Source organism: Portunus trituberculatus, chromosome 1 (assembly GCF_017591435.1).
Source record: "Portunus trituberculatus isolate SZX2019 chromosome 1, ASM1759143v1, whole genome shotgun sequence".
NCBI lineage: Eukaryota > Metazoa > Arthropoda > Malacostraca > Decapoda > Portunidae > Portunus > Portunus trituberculatus.
The window spans coordinates 4,442,748-4,457,747 of record NC_059255.1 but is presented as its reverse complement, the minus strand read 5'-3'; the positions used below and the strand labels follow the sequence as shown (position 1 = coordinate 4,457,747).

General features: G+C 40.4%; 1 protein-coding gene and 1 long non-coding RNA gene across 3 annotated transcripts in view; both read right to left on the bottom strand.

Annotated features, from left to right (window-relative positions):
• Nucleotides 1-2,838: 2,838 nt before the first annotated feature.
• LOC123512383 lies at nt 2,839-10,402 on the bottom strand. The gene is made up of 4 exons (XR_006677089.1): nt 9,998-10,402; nt 4,851-4,989; nt 3,793-4,198; nt 2,839-2,885 (listed from the first exon to the last, which is right to left on the bottom strand). It is a non-coding gene; the product is annotated as an uncharacterized LOC123512383 (long non-coding RNA).
• A 1,982-nt stretch (nt 10,403-12,384) lies between these two features.
• The window catches only part of LOC123511596, a 32,627-nt gene continuing 30,011 nt past the window's right edge, over nt 12,385-15,000 (bottom strand). For both annotated transcript variants that reach the window (XM_045267658.1, XM_045267725.1), the window contains 4 exons: nt 14,956-15,000; nt 14,787-14,872; nt 14,373-14,523; nt 12,385-13,402 (listed from right to left, as the gene is read on the bottom strand). The exon at nt 14,956-15,000 is cut by the window's right edge and continues 602 nt beyond it. In XM_045267658.1, the coding sequence (XP_045123593.1) occupies nt 13,232-13,402; nt 14,373-14,523; nt 14,787-14,872; nt 14,956-15,000 (453 nt within the window). In that variant the 3' untranslated portion in view covers nt 12,385-13,231. The remainder of the gene's footprint in view (nt 13,403-14,372; nt 14,524-14,786; nt 14,873-14,955) is intronic.

Sequence of the window (15,000 nt, the reverse complement as noted above, 5' to 3'; positions counted from 1 at the left end):
CTCAACAGTTTATAAACCTGTATTAAATCTCCTCTTTCTCTTCTTTGTTCCAAGGTAAGCAAATTCATTTCTTTTAATCTCTCCTCATAGGTCATTTCTGCCAATTCCGGAACCATTTTTGTTGCCATTCTCTGCAATCTCTCCAACTTCCTTATATGCTTCTTTTTATAAGGGGACCAAACCACTCCAGCATATTCCAATCTTGGTCTAATTACCGTACTAATTAATTTCTTCATCATATCTTTATCCATATAATGGAAGGCTAATCCAATATTTCTTATCAAATTATACGTTTCTCCAAACATCTTATCAATATGAGCCTCAAACTGCCCATGGTCTTGTATTATCACTCCCAAATCCTTTTCCTTTTCCACCTTTTTCAACACTACTTCTTCACCCATCTTATATGACCCTCTTGGCCGTCTTCCACTCTTCCCCATCTCCATCACATGACTTTTGCTCAGATTAAATTCCATTTGCCACCTCTTGCTCCACTCCCAAATCTTATCCAGATCTGCCTGTAAAATTTCACAATCTTCTTCACTCTTCACACACCTACACAACTTCGCATCATCCGCAAACAAATTAATATAACTGTTTACTCCTCTGGCATGTCATTAATATATACAAGGAAAAGTATTGGTGCCAGCACTGAACCTTGTGGGACTCCACTCTCCACCACCAACCAGTCCGACTTTGCATCCCTTATTACCGTTCTCATCTCCCTCCATCTCAAGTAGTTTTCCATCCACTTTAACACTTTTCCTTTCAGTCCTCCATAAATCTCTAATTTCCATAGCAGTCTCATGTGAGGTACCTTGTCAAAAGCTTTCTTTAAATCCAAATATACACAGTCCATCCATCCTCTCTCTCTTGTATTTTGTCAACCACTCTTGAATAAAAGCTCAGTAGATTTGTTACACATGACCTCCCTTTCCTAAAGCCAAATTGATGATCCGATAATAACTTATGATCCTCCAGGAACCGTATCCAATATTTCTTTATCACCCTCTCACAAATCTTACCGACCACACTTGTTAGAGACACAGGTCTATAGTTAAGAGGCTCTTCCTTACTGCCTCCCTTATAAATGGGCACCACTTCAGCTCTTTTCCACTCTACTGGTACTTCCCTGTTTCTAATGAGCACCTTATAATATCATATAATGGATCAATCAATTCTTCTCTACATTCCTTCAATAATTTTCCTGAAACTTCATCTGGTCCCATCGCTTTATCATCTTTAAGTTCCTCCAACATTTTATATAACTCCTTTTTAGGTATCTTAATGTCATCCATGTGCACATTTCCTTGTACATTCTGAGGCTTTACAAACATTGTTTCTTTAGTAAATACTTGTTGAAACCTATTATTTAGCAATTCCGCGATATTCTTAGGGTCATCTACTATCCCTTGCTCTCCTTTTAATCTTTCAATGGACTCTCTCTTTTTAAGTTTACCATTTATGAACCTGTAAAACAATTTTGGATGTTCCTTACTCTTGTCTACAATATCTTTTTCAAATTTTCTTTCTTCCTCCCTCCTTACCCTCACATACTCATTTCTCGCCACTCTATAATTCTCCTTATTTAGTATATTCCTGCTCTTTTTCCATCTTTTCCAAGCCACATCTCTCTTTTCCTTAGCCTTAACACAAGTTGCATTAAACCAATCCTTTCTTCCTTCCTCTCTCGGTTTATACTTTGGTACAAATTTCATAACTCCTTCTTTATAATATTTCATAAAAATCTCATATTTTTTTGCACTTCTCTGATTTGTAACATCTCCTCCCAATCTAATTTTCTGAAATAATTTTTCAAACTTTCTGTGTCCATCTTTCTATAATTCAATCTACCACTCCTGTATGTCTCATCTCTCCTTCGCTGTGTTATTGCCATCTGCATTTCCATAACCACATGATCACTCTTCCCAATGGACATTTATATTGTATATCTCCACATAGGTACACTTCTCTTGTTAACACCAAATCCAGTCTAGCGGTTCATCATCTCCTCTATATCTAGTATTTTCTTCACCCTCTGTTCCATCATATTTTCCATCATTAGATTAAGAAATCTCTCTCCCATGCTTCCTCTCCAACACCACTTACTAGATTTTCCCAATCCACCTCCTTACAATTAAAATCTCCTACTAGTATCACCTTTCTTTTTCCAGATAATACACTTTCCAAACTCTGTAAAGTATCCTTGATCATATTGTCGTATTCCCTTAATGTCCAAGAATTTGTTTTAGGAGGTACATAGGTCACCATGATTATTAATTCTTTTCCATCACTTTTTATCCTTATGCTTATCACTTCTGCATTGTTCTTCCCATACCAAACCTTATCCACATTTATTTCTTTCTTCGTCATAATCATAACTCCTCCTCCACCTTTACCCTCTCTATCCTTTCTCCATATATTATATTTATTATCCAAATTTACCTTTGTTTTTTCATGCAATTTTGTCTCAGTCAAACACACTATATCAGGCTTCTCCACCATCATATAGTCTTGCAATTCCAATCTACTTGACAGTATCCCATCTATATTAGTATACATTACGGTCCACCCACTGCTCCCTCTAGGGGTTCCTCCGCATTCCTTCTTTCCACATACCACTTTCTGACTCTCTCCTATAACTCTCCAAAAACTTTTTCTTTTTCATCTTCAGACCGTTCATCAATTTTTCTTCTCGCCTCTTCCAACAATTCCTTATATCTTCTCCTCTCTTCCTCATTTCTATTTTTTCTTACGTACACCTCTTTACAACCTACTATCTCTCTTAACTTTGATGTTTGTGTGTGTGTGTGTGTGTGTGTGTGTGTGTGTGTGTGTGGTGGCTGGGCTGATCCTGATCCTGCTGCTCCTAGTGTCGCCAGCTCCTGTAGAATGAAGAATTGGTGAAAAATATTGGAGTCTATTTGATGATTTTGTCTATAATTATCATCATTGTCATTCTATCAGCTCAGTAAGGGGACTGGCAAGTGAGTGGGCCTGGTGCTGAAGGATTAAAAAATGCATCCAGCCTGGTTCCGAGCTCACCAAGTCACTCGTCCTTCAATAAGCCTGTCACTCGGATTCACCACGTTCATCTCATTCATAACAGCACCAAAAATCTCACCATTCCTATTTGTGTGTGTGTGTGTGTGTGTGTGTGTGTGTGTGTCATCTCACAGCCTTGTCTTCCCTAGGGCATCTCAGCACTCAGCACTCAGCACCCCCACCACTGCCACCCATGTCCTTTGGTTCTGCTTAGTAAGGGACGGATGGGGCTAATGAAATAAAGTACGGATTTGCAATGGAAATGAAAGATGAATTCAAAATGGGTTAAAATCTACCAGAATAATAAGTTTAATCTGGAAATAAGGTGTTGGTGTGGCTGTGCATTATATTGACCTTCCTTCCTAACTTGGGGATATCCACCTTGCTTATCCTGACCAAGCTGCCACCACCCTAACATACCACTGCCACTAACCTAACCCAACCCACCACTGCCACCAGCCTAACCCAAACCAGAACACGTCAGGAAGTGCTGATATCCACACCACTCTTCCGACAGTCAGCTGAATTGAACTACCATCCATATCATCCACACCACTCACATTATCCACCTCCCCCTGTTCCTCTCACAAGCTGTACGTGTTTCCTGGCCACTATCCACACCACCCCTCACATTATCCACCTCCCCCTGTTCCTCTCACAAGCTGTATGTGTTTCCTGGCCTTAAGAACGACTACACACACACACACACACACACACACACACACACACACACACACTGCTACTCACCCTGTTGTTGATGTTAGGGCCGTGGTATTCACTATTTCGCCTCCTCTCCTCACTCCTCTCGCCGCTTGTTTTGTTTACGTTTTGCAGGATCGGATCATCATCATCATCATCTTCTTCTTCTTCTTCTTCTTCTTCTTCTTCTTCTTCTTTAAATTCCTCTTCTCCTATTGAATTCCTCTTTTTCTTCTTTTTAAATTCTTCTTCGTCTTCATCCTCTTCTTTTTCTTCTTTTAACAGTTCCGCTTTATATTTCTTGTAAGTTATCACGTCTATCTACTCTCTATCACTTCTTCCTCTTCTCCGGCCCTATGTCGCTTTGAAATCGGTCCAGCGCCTTGTATATTCCTTGGTCAAGCCACATCCAGGTCTCGCAACACGCCCGTCTCAGCCACAAGTCAGCGGTCACCTGTGTTTGGTTAGGTTAGGTTGGTGTAGGATGATAATAGTCTAGGCAGGATGCTGTAATGTCTGTTATAAGGACCTATTCACACTGAGACGGCCTATTCAGTGGCTATAAACCTACTAAAAACACGTAGTATAGACCTAAATCATCACACACACACACACACACACACACACACACACACACACACACACACACACACACACACACACACACACACCTAAACCACTTAAAACACTCAATATCAACCCTAAAACACTCAAAACACCATGCAACACCTCAAAATTGCTTCCAAACACACAAAATTCTCTAGAAACACCCAATATATAGTCAAATCATCCCCACACACACCCAAAAGACCACTAATACACACCCACACCACTTGAAATACACGCAGAACTAACCCAAAACACATTGAACACAACATATCAGCCCTCAAAATACTCCCAAACATATTCAAAACACATCTAAGCACTCAAACACATCTCCACACCACACTTAGGCACGTAAAATATACTTAAAACATTCAAAACACACTGAAAACACACAAAATACACCCAAAACACTTGTAAACACTAAAAAAAAAACCCCAGCAAGTTTACTATAAAAACACACAAAAAAGTATTATAAAGTTGAAATTTAAAGGGACACTTACCTAAATATTACAGCTTGGCTCCCTCTCCTATTTCGCCTCTATTTCTCCTTTCCTCTTCGTCCTCTTCCTTTGCTTCTCGTCCTTCTTCCTCTGCTTCTCGTCCTTCTTCCTCTTATTGCTTCCATATACATGCCTGAGCCTAGAAACACATCAAAACACTAGATATTAGACAAAATATTGAGGAAATGGAGGGTGACTTAAGTATTGTGGCTTGGCTGCTCCTCCTCCTCTTCCCTTTCTCCTTCCTTCCTTCCTCCTTATCCTCCTTTATTTCTCCATTCTTCTTCCTTCTGCTACCAATGTCTACACACCTGAATCTAGAAACCTACGAAAACACGTAGAAATCACTAGATATTAGGCAAAATATTGACGAACTGCGGGTTTGGAAAAGAGGCGCCAGCCTGGGGCTATATTGAGTCACCACCTGGGCTGTGGTCATCAGAGAGAGAACGGGAGCAGGGGTGACTTAGCTAGATTACGTAAATAATTTGATTTCAAAAATGACTTTTAGAAAAAACGAAGCCACGGCCGAATGCTTGTTATTTTATGACGTGATAAATACTTAAACTAATTTTCAAAATATCAAAACAACTCCAGCTTAACTAGTTTTTAAAAAATGTCAAAATTAAGGAAGCATTTAAATGAGAATAGATTAATTAGAGATACCCAACATGGCTTTAGATCAGGGAGGTCCTGTCTTACAAATTTGCTCGATATCTTAGAATATATTACCAAGGAGTTAGATGATGGAAATAGCATAGATGTTATATATCTAGATTTTAGCAAGGCGTTTGATAAGGTACCACATAGGAGGCTAGTGTACAAATTGAGACTACATGGGATAGGGGTAGGTTAGTAGGAGGTGTGTAGTGTCAGGAATCTTGCCTCGTGTGTATGTTAGCAGGGAATGGTTGTCTAGAGCCATTGGTGTGAATGATCGGGTAAAAGGGATGTGTAAGGATGTGGGTGTCAGCTTTGTGGATGTATGGGATAGGTTCTATGGGCGAAGGGATTTGTATGCTAGGGATGGTGTGCATCTGAGTAGGAAGGGTGTGGATGTGCTGAGTGGATGTCTGGAGGGGAGTTGGGATGGAGTGTAGGGGTGAGGTAGCAAATGCATTCCAGAAGAAAGATGCTAGACATAAATTAGATAGGATAAACAGAGATAGTGAAAAGATTAGGAAAGATTTCCAGGTGCAAATAGGAGAGAATAAGATTAGGATTCCAAATAAGGAGACAGCATCTAGGAAGGTAGCAGGACTTAAATGTTTTTATGTAAATGCCAGGAGTCTTAGGAACAAGAAGGACGAGTTATCTAGTTATATAGTTGAGGAGGACTTAGATGTTGTATGTGTCACAGAGGCATGGGTAAATGAGGAAAAGTTTAGGAAAATAGGAAAGAATATGAAGTAGATGGATACATTATGTATTTACACCAGAGAATTGGTAGGATAGGTGGAGGAGTAGTTATTTATGTAAAAAATCCTTCATTTCCAGTCAGGTTAATGGTATTAAGGTAGATAACAGAGTAGAGTCCTTATGGCTGGATGTTAGAGTAAACAAAAGTAAGGTTATTAGAGTAGGAGCTTTTATAGACCACCTAACCAGTCAGCAGATGTAGACAACCTTATGGTAGATGAGATAAATAGGGGTGTACTAGTCAGACAATTATCTTAGGGATTTTAATCTTAAGTCAGTAAACTGGGAGAGGATGGTAGGAGATGCTAGTGAAAATAAGTTTATGGAAAGTTTTCAGGATAACTATTTAGTGCAGATGGTAGATAAACCTACTAGGGGGAGGAAGGTTTTAGACATAGTACTAACAAATATTGAGCATTGTTTAAAGGAAGTTGAGGTAGGAGAGACTTTAGCAAACAGTGACCATCATATAATTAGATTTATCATTAATTCCAGTAGGGATAATATAGTGAATAAGACTAGAGTCCCAAACTATCAGAAAGGCAATTATGGTAGGTTACGTCAGTTATTAGGAGAGGTAAACTGGGAAGATAGTTTTGGAAATAAAACTGCACAGGAGATGTGGGATATTTTAAGGTTGTAGTAAAGGGTATAGTGATGCAGTGTATCCCTTACAAAGATATAAGGCAGAGAAACAGGAAGCCATTATGGTGGACTCATGAGATAGGTAGCCAGATCAGAGAGAAGAAGAGGGCATACAGAGAGTTGCAGAAAAGTGGGAAGATGTAGATTTGATTAGGTACAGACAGGTCAGAGATGATTTGAGTAAGGTTATAAAAAAGTAAAAGGCAGGCAGAGATAAAACTAGCTAGAGCTGGGAGTAAAGATCCCAAAAATTATATAGTTATTACAAGGTCAGTGATAAAAGAAATAAGGATAGGATTGGACCACTCAGAAAAGATGGTGTAGTAGTGGATCAAAATGAAGACATAGTAGAATTATTGAATGAACAATTTTCTTCAGTATTTACTAGGAAAGAATAGGAAATCCTGTTACAAACAGTGCGACGAGTAGTTTAAGAGCTTTAGAAAATATTGATATAAAACCGGGAATTATTAGGAAATTTATTCTTGAACTAGACGATAGGAAAGCTAGTGGTCCTGATGAGCTACATGCCAGAGTACTTAGGGAGGGTGTAGACAGTATTTCTGAAGCACTTAAGTTAATCTTTGAAAGATCACTTAGGTTTGCTGAGATACCTCAGGACTGGAAGTTAGCTAATGTTACTCCAATATTTAAAAAGGTAGGAAGGATGATGCGAATAATTATAGACCGATCAGTTTAACTAGTATAGTATGTAAGATACTAGAGAAAATCATTAAGGGTAGTATTTGGGAGCATTTAAATGAGAATAGATTAATTAGAGATACCCAACATGGCTTTAGATCAGGGAGGTCCTGTCTTACAAATTTGCTCGATATCTTAGAATATATTACCAAGGAGTTAGATGATGGAAATAGCATAGATGTTATATATCTAGATTTTAGCAAGGCGTTTGATAAGGTACCGCATAGGAGGCTAGTGTACAAATTGAGACTACATGGGATAGGGGTAGGTTAGTTGATTGGATTAGTGAATGGCTTTCTGATAGGAAACAGAGAGTAGTATTAAATGGGGCAATGTCTGAGTGGAAGGAAGTGGTTAGTGGGGTACCCCAAGGATCAGTGCTAGGACCTCTTCTTTTCTTGGTGTACATTAACGATTTAGATATAGGAATTAGTAGCAAAGTATCAAAGTTTGCAGATGATACTAAGATAGCATGTGCAGTACAGGGTGAAAAGGACAATTACAGAATACAACGAGACCTGGACAGGCTGATAGCATGGGCAGACAGGTGGCAGATGGAGTTTAATTCTAAAAGTGTCAGGTTATGCATTTAGGTAAAGACAACACAAACTTTAACTATGAGATGGAGGGATGTTGGCTAGAGGCAGTAGAGGAAGGAAAGGATTTAGGAGTAGTGATAGACAGGACTATGAAATTTTCAAAGCAATGTTTAGAAGCAAGAAATAGGGCAAATAGGATCCTGGGTTTTATAAATAGAAATGTTAGTTATAAAAGTAAGGAAGTGGTGCGTAGCTTATATAATTCCTATGTTAGGCCCCATTTAGAGTATTGCATACAGGCCTGGTCACCCCACTATAGGCAGGATATCAACATGTTAGAAGCAGTTCAGAGAAGAGCAACTAGGATGATACCAGCATTAAAGCGCCTGGAGTATAGAGATAGATTAAAGGAATTAAACATGTTTTCATTTGAGAGGAGATGTATAAGAGGGATATGATAGAGTTATTTAAAATGTTCTCAGATACAAACTACATAGATGTGAGATCTTTCTTTACCTTAGAGGAGGAAATAGGACTAGAAATCATGGCAGGAAGATTAGAAAGCAAGGCTGCAGGTTAGATATAAGAAAATATTTCTTTAGTCATAGGGTGGTAGACTTCTGGAATGCATTGCCAGAGACGGTTGTAAATAGCACTAGTTTGACAATGTTTAAAAACAGATTAGATAAGCACTTAAATTTATTAGATTTATAATTATGTATAGCACTGCATGATAGTTTTTATAAGAAATTTACTATAGTTAAATAAGACATGATCCCCATGTATGGGGACCACAAATTGTAGAGGATTTCGCTGCAGGACTTAGCCCTGTTAATGGGCCAAATATTTAGAATTAGTATATAATGTATTGTGTACTTGTAAGTGTATCTTTAAGTACTGATGACGAGGTCGCTGTGCGACTGATACAGGATAACCTAGATGGGCCCTGGTGGCCCTTTGTTATCCTATTATTTATGTTATGTTATGTTATGTTAAGTACGTTAAAAGTACAAAAACATTTTAACCCATAAATCTCTTAAAACGTCCTGTAAAGTCAAGCCATTTACACTTGGCGAGTATTTTATCACCTCTCAGGGAGTCTGAGCTATCTTTTAAGGCATTCTACAGCGAGTTACACCGAGAAGCACAAACGTGAGCAAATAAAATAGAAAAAATAAGAGTTTTGTTCAACACCACCAAACACCATTTCAAAGTCCACATATTTCACTCAATGGATTGATTTCACGCTTAAAAGAGAACAGGCGATATTTTGACACCATAAAGGCCCACTTATACCTTCAAATAAAAATACTCAAATTCGGAGGTGGAAAATTTTGACCGATATGGCAGCTCATATTTAAGCTATAAAACACCACTAAATGCCACATATTGACCCAACACAGGCGCGCAACACACTTCAAACACAACGAAACATTTATAGAAACCATAAAACACACCATGGAAGCGAAATATTACGGTTAGGAAATATTCCAAAAAAAAGCATTTGACCCAGCGGGCTGGCGGCCTGGGGGAGGGTGATGGCTGGAATACCAGGGGGGGAGGCGGCCAGGAGGCAACAAGCGGGAACTGTGGCGGCGGGACCTCCATATATTGTCTTTATCACCTCACCACATCAAAATGAAGCCATATAGAGAACTTTTGACCACGAGATATCAAATGGCAAACTAGTGGCTCCATTCTGACGCATGCTTGGGTTACGATAAGTGAAGGATGCAAATATCAGCTGACTCTTCGTTATACCTATCACCTATTAATATTTGCGTAATGTTTTCTCTCATATGTAAAGGACACCTACCAGTAAGTGACTGGCCTTATGGATACCTTTAATAGACGAAGATAGGCAGTGTGGAAGGTTGTGGTGAAGGCTTGCAGTGCTTGTCTGGTCATTTAGTGTTTGGTGCTTGGAAGACTGTCCGGTAGTATAGCAACACTTCACTTCTTGTTGTTGTTGTTGTGTGTGTGTGTGTAATTCACCTCACCTCGATCGTCTGCTGGTCATCCAGCCAGTCTTCCTCATTACGGAGCGAGCTCAGAGCTCATACACCGATCTTTGGGTGTATATAGACATGTTCTGGTTATGTGTGGGGATGTTTTGAGTGTGTTTACGAGTTTTTTTTCTCTATATAGGAGTGTCTTTGAATATTTATGGCTGTGTGTGTGTGGGTGGGTATGTGGGTGTGTGTGTGTGGGTTAGTATAGCCACCGCCAGCACCACCACCCTTACCGTCAACACGACCACAAGACAACTGCTGCCGTCCCGTAGCAGGTGTGTCTGGGATGGCAGGACGAGTCTACTATAGAATAAATGTCTCTGATAACTATCTGTTACTAAATCTCTTATTAATGAGACACAATACTTATACAAATACCACATGTCGATTTATTGGTTATTGTGACATCTTTCTCTTCGTTGTCTTGTCCAGCTTTGGGTATTTGTCAAACCAGGAAATATTAAATTGTATCAAGTTGTGCAGCGAGTGTTGGCAACTCCCTCGGCCAAAGAGAAAAACGAGGTGCTTAAAAGGCAGACTATTATTACTTCTTTCATTCACACTCTTCATTATTCTCAATCTTTCTATATAAAGAGTATAAAAAAAGTCAAAGTTCTTTCAGTGTCTATTTCTATCGCCTCTTGATATATGACTATTTTTGACAATTAAGTGAAGTGGTAATAAGTAGAGGAATAGATACATTTTGCATGCATATCTATCTATCTTATCGGTATACGAGTTTATTGACATATCTATCTGCCTACCTATCCATGTGTCTTTCTTTGTGTTTGTTTATCTGAGTGAGTCACCCCACACAGTGTGCCCTCGCTGGGATGAGACCGCCTCCCAGGCTGTCACCATATACCATCATACCACCATACTACCATACCACCATACCACCATACCACTGGCCATACATAGAAAGCTCTCCTTTCTCCCCTTGTATACCCTTGCAGAGTTGTTGTTTGTTGCCATCTCTCTCTTGGTTATTCCTTCAGTGCCACAGCGAGTCACTCCTCCATGTCGCGGTGTACCATTCAGTAAAGCCTCTCTGCTTCACGGCTCACTCACACTCATTCAGTGGCGGCAGGTGCAGGACAATTCATTACCTGCTTGTAGACTAATTTGACCACTATCACTAACATTATTGCATTTCAAGGTCATATTATTTCATCACCCTACATGTTATGGTAATTAACCTTACAAATACATACATACAAATGGTCTTTGCTGAATATATTACTCAACAAACAGGCTAATTTTAAAGCAGAGTAATTTCAAGGGTGTGTTTAGGGTAATGTTGGCAACTCGACCTGGCAACACCGCACGCATTGTGATTCCTGCAAGATATTCTCCTCCCCACACAACTTGTATTGCATCTTCTTCTTCTTCTTCTTCTTCTTCTTCTTCTGCTTCTTCTGTTGGCGTTTCCCGTTTTCATTTGGAGTCGCATTCAATTTGTATTGCATCTAACACTGTTATTTCCTGCAAGACACTCTCCCCACACAACTTGTATTGCATCTAACACTATAATATTTCAGTGCTCCATCCCATGTCGCCTCAAAAACACCATATTCACGTGTACCTAAATGCATCATTCACTGTTACGTCTTTCCAATGTTGAGCTTTCTACTATAGTCTGTCTACCTCTCATGTGGCTCCTGGTCTGTGTTTGAATGGTGTTCCAGGAAGTGCGTGGTTGTCAGATCTAGTAGTAGTAGTAGTAGTAGTAGTAGTAGTGGCGGCTCCTGTGTGTGTGTGTGTGTGTGTGTGTGTTGTCCCAGGAAGTGCGTGGTTGTCAGATCTCGAGGCAAAACGTGAGCTGTCCTTGCAATACGCGCGTTGGTCAACAGAAAACAATCATTATTCACATCAAATCAATGACCTTATCAATAATCTACAATGTGTTTGAAGTCCAAGAGCCATTTTAGTGTAGACAGACTATAAATATCAAACAATAATAATTTTGGCGGGTTTTCAAGGGTTCTTTTATGGCTCAAGTCAGAAGTATTGTTAATCTGTCACCACAACCTTGAAAGTTGCCTTCAAAAAAACTCTCCAGTCTATTGAAAGAAAAAAGCTGTGTTCCTTCACCACGGCTGACTGTCAAGGCCACAAGCAGCATCAGCCACCACCACCACCGCCACCACCACACAGCTGTACAGACTCCACACCTGAACCGGCAGAGTGGAGAGGTCATTGGTGCATACAGAGAAATATGTTTTGCCAATATTTTATTAAAAATAAAATACATATTACAATTTACATTAACATTCAACACACACACACACACACACACACACACACACACACACACACACACACACACACACACACACACACACACACACACACACACACACACACACACACACGTACAGCTAAAATATGACATTTATATTTACCATAACCAAGTAAGGCATAAATGACTCAAATTTTCCTCGCTAACATATCAAGATAGTTTTCCTTACTAACACAATGAGCGGAGGTGTGATGAAGCCAGGAGAGACATGAGAGGACACAGATGAATAAGTTATCAGGTTATCCGGAGCTGATAAGACTTAGGCCATGCATCACACACACACACACACACACACACACACACACACACACACACACACACACACACACACACACACACACACACTAATAAACAGTAATGGTAATAGTGGCAATATGAAAACAACAGTAATTTTCCTTTCTTTCCTGCGAGATTTTATAATTTCCCACAAACCCCAAGAGGAGAAGGAGGAGGAGGAGGAAGAAGAAGAGGAGGAGGAGGAGGAGAAACAGTTTCCTATATTAAGCCAGGAGAAACTGACATACGTACATACATACAAGGGAGAAATGTAAACACTCAAAATATACAAAACTACTCCAAGAAAAACATTGCTACGTACAACCAACCCACACAAAATTTACTGCAATAATACACCAGAGAGAGAGAGAGAGAGAGAGAGAGAGAGAGAGAGAGAGAGAGCACATCCCCACCACCATACCATAGTAGAAGAGAGAGGGATGTGGCAGAACAGTACAGGCTGCCACCCCGTGTGAAGTCAACTCTCTAGCTGTTGGCAAATCCGAGCTGGTTTGAGTCCTGATTGGCCACTTTACGGAAGGCACGGAAGGCAAAGGCACACTGAACCTTGCACACGTGGTCATTGAGGATGGACTCGGGACTGTAAGACTGCGCAAGGTGGAAGCAGTTGTCGATCTTCAGGCTCTGGCAGACAGGCTGTACGGGTCAAAGAGAGAGAGAGAGAGAGAGAGAGAGAGAGAGTGTTAAGAGTGTTAATTTTCAAGACATTTATTCTTGGTTTCTGGCTAACTTTTTGATCTTTAAGGGAACTGGCAATCAAGTGGGCCTTTTTTTCATACTTTTTGTTATCCCTCTTGTATATAAAAAAAAATTGATAAATAAATAAATAAATAAAAATAATACTAATAATGGCCAATAAATCAATAAATCCAAAATGTTAACTAGAACTATCAATCAAGATATTTTTGAACAAAGGAATAACAAATGCAAACCTTCATTTCATCTTTATCTTAGAAAACTTAGGAAGAAAATTTAACTCAATGTTTATCGTGTGTCTTGGCCAAGGTCTGGATGATAGAGACAAATGTACTGCCAAAACTCAACCTAGATTTCAACAGACAGATAAGACAGGTGCACAAGACACCCCTTCCTTGGTACAGGTGCACAAGAACAGACAGATAAGACAGGTGCACAAGACTCACTCCCTCCTTGGTACAGGTGCACAAGGACAGACAGATAAGACAGGTGCACAAGACAGCCCTTCCTTGGTACAGGTGCACAAGAACAGACAGATAAGACAGGTGCACAAGACTCACTCCCTCCTTGGTACAGGTGCACAAGAACAGACAGATAAGACAGGTGCACAAGACAGCCCTTACTTGGTACAGGTGCACAAGAACAGACAGATAAGACAGGTGCACAAGACACCCCTTCCTTGGTACAGGTGCACAAGAACAGACAGATAAGAGACAGGTGCACAATACTCACTCCCTCCTTGGTACAGGTGCACAAGAACAGACAGATAAGACAGGTGCACAATACTCACTCCCTCCTTGGTACAGGTGCACAAGAACAGACAGATAAGAGACAGGTACACAATACTCACTCCCTCCTTGGTACAGGTGCACAAGAACAGACAGATAAGAGACAGGTGCACAATACTCACTCCCTCCTTGGTACAGGTGCACATGACACAGGGAGAGATGCGTTCAGCTCCACCAATATCAATGTTAGTCTTCCCCACGCCACATGACACGCGCTCCTTCCACAGCTCCAGGTTCACGCCAGGCAGGTCACGACACGACACTCGGGGGTTCCTGTGGGCCCAGGCATGGGTGAGGAGATGGCATTGTGTGTATTGACCTAGTTGTCTATTACAGGGTTGGAGTGGGGCTGGGTGCTCCTAGTGACCTGTCTCCATATCTACATTTACCCAAGTTTTCTTAAATTTGTGCATATTTTCTGTTATCTCAATTCATTCCAGATGTCCACCAAGTGTGTGTGTGTGTGTGTGTGTGTGTGTGTGTGTGTGTGTGTGTGTGTGTGTGTGTGTGTGTGTGTGTGTAGGGACGGTACTCACAGGAATGGGTCCGGCAGGTCAAACACAGACCGCTGTTCACTCTCCACATTATCACAGTTGTCACACAGAAGCTTGGCCAGAGTCACCTGTTGGGAAAAGGTTCCATTGAGACATCCATACCATTTGTTTGCTGGTATTACTACTACCACCACCACCAGTCAACACCCACCTTCCTGATCTCGGTGAGCTGGGGGTCGGTGAAGCGTACGAGAGG